The 7,976-nt window shown below is 45.1% G+C and overlaps 3 gene segments (V, D, J or C); all 3 read left to right on the top strand.

Moving 5' to 3' along the window:
* The first annotated feature begins 365 nt into the window (after positions 1-365).
* Positions 366-2,685, top strand: LOC119563592. The segment is given in 2 exon segments: positions 366-710; positions 1,168-2,685. Coding segments are annotated over 2 exon segments (420 nt in total).
* A 65-nt stretch (positions 2,686-2,750) lies between these two features.
* LOC119563593 lies at positions 2,751-5,144 on the top strand. The segment is given in 2 exon segments: positions 2,751-3,191; positions 3,675-5,144. Coding segments are annotated over 2 exon segments (450 nt in total).
* Positions 5,145-6,964: 1,820 nt separating this feature from the next.
* Positions 6,965-7,976, top strand: LOC122462622. The segment is given in 2 exon segments: positions 6,965-7,431; positions 7,648-7,976. Coding segments are annotated over 2 exon segments (378 nt in total).

Raw genomic sequence — 7,976 nt, 5'->3', positions numbered from 1 at the left:
TAGGGGGTCTTTCATGCAGGTCCACACATCTGTACCCTAGAGTTCAGAGTGTGGAAGGAATCTTGACACCCCCTCATTGAGCAACCTGTCCACAGGTTTTTTCCTGCCCTGAACTCTGGTCAGCTAGAATTTGGCTCATGCCCTGAAATAGAAGAGTTTAGTTCATTCCAAAACAGATAAATAACAAACCCACAAAAACACGAAAGAAAAAGATAACACCATACCAATACTCTCCTCATTTTGGTGGTACAATTTAACTGGGAAACACCCTTATAATCAGTGATAGAGAAGAGAAAACTCCCACGTGGTGGCAGTGTTGCATTTGCAGTATATATCCCATCGATCAATGACAGTTTCTAAAACCCTGTGTGCTCTGGAACTCTGCCTTCTGCAGTCCCCACCTCCTCCTTCCTTTCGGAGAGACTCAGAAAGAATTCTTGAGCAAGGGCAGAGCACAAAAGAAAGATGCGTACCTGCACAAGGCTAGGAGACAGGAGGAGTCCGAGAGATACAATATAGATTTTAAAGGCATCACCGCAAAGACAATATTTTCGCTTTGTGCTTTTTTTTTTAAATCTGGCAAAGAAAGAGGACACAGCTTCTTCTTTGCACATATGATCAGGGGACAAGCAGAGGTGTAACGTTAACAATTATTACAGTGAAAATGCCTCTGATTTTTGCTTTATGGGTTGTAACGGTTTTTGTTTTAAGTGAGTGTGATTCAATTCTGCCACTTTAAATATTATATACTTTTTCATTTAATCTGTAGTTCTATTCTCATATCCTATATTCTATTCCATTCCCCATACATCTCAGCGCCCAAATGTGAAACTCGATAGTTGAGAAAGATCCAATATGAGGGACACAGAAAAGTATTAATGTGGGAAAATGAAAAAGAGGTGGGCTTCCATTCCTTTTGTAAAAGTGGTTCTTTATCTCCGATATAAATATTTTTCAGCTATAAAAGGAAAAAGGACACCTTTTCGGGGGGACCGGATAAGATAGGTACTTGTGGGAGTAAATTGAATGAGATGTTTTGAAATTATGTAAACTTGAGAAGTAAAGAAGTGAGGAACCCGTCTACAATTACATTCGGGATCTCACCTGCCTCAGGAAGCTATGAAAACTCCAGCCCGAATCAGTTCGCAATTTTGTTTTCTTTTGCAGGAAGGTCCTATGCAGACCCAGTAACTCAGCCAGAAGGCACCGTTCCCGTCCACGAAGGAAAACCCGTGCTTCTCAACTGCACTTTCGACTATGCTGGGGTTCCAGATCTCTACTGGTACGAGCAGCATCCCCATGAAGCCCCTCGCCTGTTGCTGACACAATATGAAGCCTCGGACGAGGAGGAGAAGAGACGCAGTCGAGGGTTCTCTGCTAAACTCGAGAAAAACTCCAAATCCTTCCACCTGGAGAAAAACTCCAGCGAAGTGAGCGACTCTGCTGTCTATTACTGCGCCTTGAGAGACACAGTGAGCAAAGCCACCAGGGGAAACTGTACAAAAACCCCACTGGGTGAGAAACACAAAGGACTGAAATAGCTGAGGCTGTGGGTGTCTCAAGAGCTCAAAAGTGTTTGAATGTTCATAACCGGGTACAGAGAGAGCAGATCCTCTCTCTTTAACACTTTCAAAAATTCTGTCATGCTCTAATCCCCATTCTTTAGTCTAGTCCAGGTTCGGGGTAGGTCAAAGGTTAGGGGTAAGGGACTGGGGTGTTGCCTGTATGGCAATAAGTTAGAATTTAGGGTTACATTTATTGTTATCGGTAAGGGTTAGGGGTTAGGGTTATGGCTATTTTAAGGTTATGGTTAAGATTGGAGTTAAAGCTTTAGAATTGGAGCATGGTTAGAAGCTAAAGGGTGGAAATTGGGGTTAGGCCTATTTTAGGGTTAGTGTTGTAAATTTGGGTTTAGGATTAGTCCTAAGAAGTTAGTGCTAGCACTAGGTTAGGGGTAGGATTATGTTTCTAGTTACCATTTTCCTTAGGGTTATGGTTAGAGAAATTGCTGTGTTAGGTTAGGATTTAGGGTTAAAGCGAGGGCTAGAAGTAGGATTAGAATTAGGATTGGATTTCCATTTAGTGTTAGGGTCAGAGTTAAATTTTTGATTAGGGTTGGGGATAGGATTAAGGGAAAGTAGGATTAGAGTTGGTATTAGGGTTAGGTAAGGGTAGTGGTACAGATAAGTTAGGGTTAGGTAAGGGTGAGGGTTTTGGCAATTTTTAGGTTAGGGTTAAGGTTGGTCTTCTGTTTAGGGTTAGGATTTCAGCATTAGGTTATGGCTCTGCTGGAATTAGGGTAAGGGTTTAGGATAAAGGTTCAAAGTTCATAGCAGGGCTGGGGGATTGGTTTAGCGTTAGAATTTTGAGTTACGGTTTAAGATTACAGTTAGGGTAGAGCACTGAAATTGCTCACAATTCTAAAGGAAACCAGGAAATGCAGGATCATAGTGGATCAGGCTTCACTTAGTCCAGTATTCTGTCTCCAGAGGCAGCCAGTACAAAGCTGCTTCAGAGGAAGGTCCAAGGGACCCTTTGCTGGATCGATATGGTGGAACCTGCCCATAGGGAAAATTTCTTTCTACACCCCACCCCACTCATGCGACATTATTTTACACCCTAGAGCAGGAAGTTTATTTCCTTTACTCACTCAGATAATATTTTAATTGACCCCTCAGTTTTTATTTTGGGTAAAACTAAGTGACCCTAAACCCCCTTCCCCCCCCCCCCCCACTACGTCCAATGTGGAGTCCAGACAGACTAACGCATTCCAGCTGTTCTGCGATATATTCCCCATTGGTTAACAGATTAGCACACAGGGGGTCGCTGTTACACCTGTGAGACCTAGTCCATTTGTCTGAAACACAAAGCGTCTTTCCTTTTATCTGCAGTTTCCTGTAACTCTTCTCCTCAGGCATTGTCAGAAAAATTCAAGGGCTCTTGCAGGCAGAAAAGAGACACAAGCATACAACTAACACAGCTGCCAAGCTATTGCAAAAGCAGAAATATTTCTAAAGGCATCCCTTCCAAAGCAACCTCTTGTCTTTGCTCTTCTGTGCATGAGGGAAAAGAAAAGGACACAGCTGTGGATGTGGAAAAGGGCAGATTTTGCAGGACTATTAAACAACAAATTGTTAAAACGGTCATGCCGCTCTCTTTCTCCTTCGTGGTTTTGATAATTTTTTGTTCAAGTGAGTATAATTTGTTTTGAACTATTTTATTGTTTTCATTTTATGAGTTGTATTTTTGCAGTGGCCAAGACATTCTAGTCTATTTTTCTTACCTTCCAACATTTCAGTGCCTAAATATGAAACGGATAGCTGAGAGAGACACAACAGAAGGACATATACAATTATTCGTGTGAAAAAGAGATGGATTCCTTCCTTTTGTGTAAATGGTTCTTTATTTCTGATGTAAATGGCTTAAGAGTAAAAGGAATCTGGACACCATTTTTAAGAGGGGGAAGATAGGTAATTGTTGGAGTAAATTGAAGGAGATCTTTGGAAGTGAGGTAAACTTGAGAGGATGTTTCATATTATGTTTGGCTGAGATTTCGGAAGGATTTTAAGAAAGCGAGGAGCCGATCTACAACTCAATTTGGGACCCCAAATGCCTTAAGATACTATGAAAATTCCAGCCCTGATCAATTAGCAATTTTATTTTCTCTTTTGCAGAAAAGACACATGCAGACTCAGTAACTCAGCCCGAAAGCACCGTTACCATCCATGAAGGAAAATCTGTGCTTCTTTATTGCACCTATGATTACTCTGGGTCTCCTGTACTCTACTGGTACGAGCAGTATCCCCATGAAGCCCCTCGCCTGTTGCTGACACAATATGAAGCCTCGGATGAGGAGGAGAAGAGACGCAGGCGAGGGTTCTCTGCTAAGCTGGAGAAAGACTCCAAATCCTTCCACCTGGAGAAAAAATTCAGCGAAATGAGCGACTCCGCTGTCTATCACTGCGCCTTGAGAGACACTGTGAGCAAAGCCGCCAGGGGAGCTGCACAAAAACCCCACTTACTGAGGGCATGGCTACACTTGGCCCAGCGGGAGAGTTTGGTGCAGGATCACTCATAGTCCTTCAGCTTGTGAATCATTCTGGGGTTTAGGCCTCCACTTTCCTGTCATGGCAGGGTGCATCCTGACAGGAAAAAACCACCACAGGCACCTAAGGGAACTTTTACTCAAAAAAAATTTAGGCACGGTGAGATTTTAGGCAACTACAGGGCTTGGGAGCAGCTGAACCGGGGTTTTGCGAATCCTCGAAACGCCTGATTCTGGGATTTAGGCACCTACTTGCCACTTTAGGTGGCAAAGTCCCTTTGTGAATCTAGCCCTTAAGTGTGTTACGATGGAGATTAGGCGCCTAGAGGGATTCAGTGAGAGTTAGGCATCTAGGAGCTTTTAAAATACCAGAAAGCCTCTATATTGCCTCATTGGGCACCTTAGTGCCTATAATAATCAGACCCTAAATGACTTGCCCAAAAAGTCACCCAGGAAATTTGTGGCAGAGCAAGGAATCAATTATTTTGTATCTTTTGAGGGTAACTTTCAAAAACTGGTAACCCTCCCGTAATCCGGACAATGGCCTCATTGTCAAAACTCCTCTGGAGAGAGACCCCGGGCGCCGCGTCCCATGTGAGACCGCGGATTGTCGCAAGAGATGAGCGCTTGGTTTTCTTGTTGTTTTATCTGACATCCACTAGAGGGCGCGCCACACCTTCACATCCGCATTAGGTTTTGCCCGTGTGTATCACAGTAATTTGGAATCAGACGCTGGATGAGTCTGCTCGTTGTGTGGCGTCACCAGCGGAGAGGAAGGACAGAAAGTTCAGGGAGGAAGCAGGTTTCATCTTTAGGACATGAATGGTCATTCTCAGAAACGCAAAGGAGGAGGAGATATTCGCTAACTAGCTGCAGGTCGTAGTCATAACACAAGGGTAACCTGAAGCTTCAAAATGCTCTTGTTCGTGGCTGTACAGCTCTGGCTTCTGCTTCCGCAGTCAGGTGAGAGTAAAAACTTTCCTTTGCAATAAAAGCATTTGCAAAGAAAAAGAAAAATACAGGTCTCTGAACAAATAAACCGTAGGAGGAATTTTGTTTTCCTTTGCAAAGAGACAGCCAGGTTAGCATCACAAACCAAGTCATCAGCGTGCTGGGAATAGAGAGCGATTTTTTTAAAAGGTGTGACTCAGACCTATACATACACAGGCTGAAATTTTCACAGGAGCACAAGCGAGTGAAGGATCCAAGTGCCATCGAGTTTGAAAGTTCCAGTCACACATAGGTAGATGTTTAAAGCTTTCCTTTCCCTCCACAGGTCTTGCACAAACTGACTCCTTGCACCAGTCTCCTTCAGAAGTGAGAAGCTCAGAGGGACAAAGTGTAACTTTACACTGTAATTTCACCACCCGTGACCCAAGCCCGTATCTGTTTTGGTACCGGCAGTATCCGAACCAGCCTCCCCAGCATATACTGACTAAAACGAAGTTTGATGCTCCGGATCAGACGCTTGTCCAGGGAAAATTCTCAGCATCTTTGTACATGGGTAATAAGACGGTTCCCTTCAAGACTGAGGCTGTTACTCACCAGGAGAGCGCTGTGTATTACTGTGCTCTGAGACCCGCAGTGGGGGAGAACTGCATCTCCGCTCCTACAAGAAGTCAGCGGGGGGTTGTTTACGGTAATAGGACAGAATCATATAAACTCAGGGCTGGAAGGGACCTCAAGAGGTCATCTAGTCCAGCTCCCTGTGAGGAGGCAGGACCAAATGTACTTGGATCATCCTTGACAGCTGTTAGGAAAAAAAACATTGTTGTTGTTTTTTAAACAGATTGTCCAATCTGATATTCTGTCAGTCCTCTCGAACACAATTTAGTTCCTGCATTTTGCCCTACAGTATATTCCTCTGTTTTTTTTATTATTATCGGTGAAGATGTTTTGGACTAAAATAGTCTTTTCGATAAGAAAGGTAAGCCACAAAGGACAAGTGTTAGAGCAAGGGTACAAACTTTTAATAACATTTTGTCACGACTATAATTTCATGCGAAAGCGAGATTCAGGAACTCCCTCCCAGTGTTATGCTACATATCGGACAACAAGTTTACCAGAACAAGTCTGACCCTTCTAGAGAAGAGGAGGACGCTATCAATAAACGTGTAATGGATACGCTAAAATTTGTCTGTGTTTACAGCATCTTACGCGGCAACAAGACGCATGGGCATGCGTTCATTCCTCCTCCCTCCACCCCATGAAATCCTATCCACCCGAGCCCAGTGTAATGCAAGCCAACCCTGCCTAAACCATTCCAGCCTGGCTGAACCCTATATCCATCTGAACGGATCCCAATACAATCCAATCAAACCCAACCCAAAGCAGTGCAAAGTAACTCAATTCAATGAAATTCAACCCCAACCCCAACTCAGGGGATTACAGCCCAATCCAACCCACTACAAACCCAAAGAAACCCGGTTTAACTCAATCCATTCCAAGCGACAAACAATCTCAAAGAGCCCCAACCCAGTCGAATCCAACTCAACGCGATTCAAACAAATGAAAATGGAGCGTTTTCTCAGCAAGACTGAGGCCCGTTACATTTTAAATGAATGGGGGGAAAGTTGCACTATTATTTCCCACTTCCATGCATCTCTCTCTCCTTTTCTGCCCAGTCTCAGTTGAAAACAGATCCCATTGTTTGTAGCAACCCTAAAATTCACATCTGGGGGGCGGGTGCCCGGTTCTCAGTAGAGAACTCTCAGAACGGGAATTCCTTTGCCCCTCTGATCCTGCAAAGCTCAAATACCCGGATATTCAGGAAATCCTTTGAAACCTGTGTGCATCAACCCCGACTTCTCTTGAATGAGCTCCAGGGGCGCACTCGGGTGTAATTTTGCCCTCCGGAAGGTCTCTGGAGAGCGATTCAACTTGAACATTTAAATGTGATCGTTGTAGAAGCGGGGATTTTCCAAGGCAGCCAACCCTGAAGGGCACTTCCTACTCACCGTGCACCTGTAAACAAGCACCCTTGAGATATTGGTCGTAGGGAGGTGGGGTCCTAGATTTCTCCGACATGTAATTTACTCTATGTACAACCCGTCACTGTACTTCCTACTTAATGTAACCGCTTGCAAAGAGAGTCGCGCTTACTAGCAAATCAAGACCACGACAAGGGAGGTCTGAGGAAGGCCAGGACGCCGCTCAGAAGCGAAACCAACCACGCTCCGTTTCCTGTGGGCTAGGAAGGGCTCCGAGTTCCACATACGCCCCTCATTAGGCCAGGGGCTGAAGAAATTGGGGCTAGTTTATCACATTCAGCTGAGGAGGCTGTTTCTCCAGGGCTGAAGGGTTCAGGGCGGAATTGAAACCGGAGCCACTAAACACCATGAACAAACGTGTGATGTTCGGCCTTTTTGTTTTCACTCTTTATCCAGGTAGTTGGTCGTAGAATTTGCCTCATTTGTAAGGAATCTCTCTCTCTCTGTATATACACCCCCCAGCGTCTCCCTGTTCCCGTTTCTCTCTTTCCCTCTTTGCAGTCTCTCTCTCTGTCCCGCTGCCTCCTCGCTCTCATTCTATCTAAGGTATAGACGTGAGCGCTCAGACTGCACACAACTGCTAAACTTACCTTTCTTTATTTCTTGTTGCAGGTGCTGTGCTGGGTGACCGTGACTCGCTCCAGCCCAGGGAACCCCAGATGTCTGGAGCTGAAGGCGGCTCCGTGACCCTCAGCTGTTCTTACGAAACCAGCTACACTGCTGGTGTCTATCTCTACTGGTACCGTCAGTATCCGAACCGCGCCCCGCAGTACATCCTGCGGAGAGGAGCGAAGGAAGTCAGCTCCGTCAGTGATACCGCAGACTTCGCCCAGGAGAGGTTTTCTTCCCAGGCTGATGGCAACTCCACAGCTCTGAACATCACAGCCCTGGAGCTGGAAGACACAGCGGTGTATTACTACGCCCTGCAGTGGGCACAGTGA

The sequence above is a fragment of the Chelonia mydas genome, chromosome 13, assembly GCF_015237465.2.
Source record: "Chelonia mydas isolate rCheMyd1 chromosome 13, rCheMyd1.pri.v2, whole genome shotgun sequence".
Taxonomy (NCBI): domain Eukaryota; kingdom Metazoa; phylum Chordata; order Testudines; family Cheloniidae; genus Chelonia; species Chelonia mydas.
This window is presented reverse-complemented; position numbering and strand designations above follow the sequence as displayed.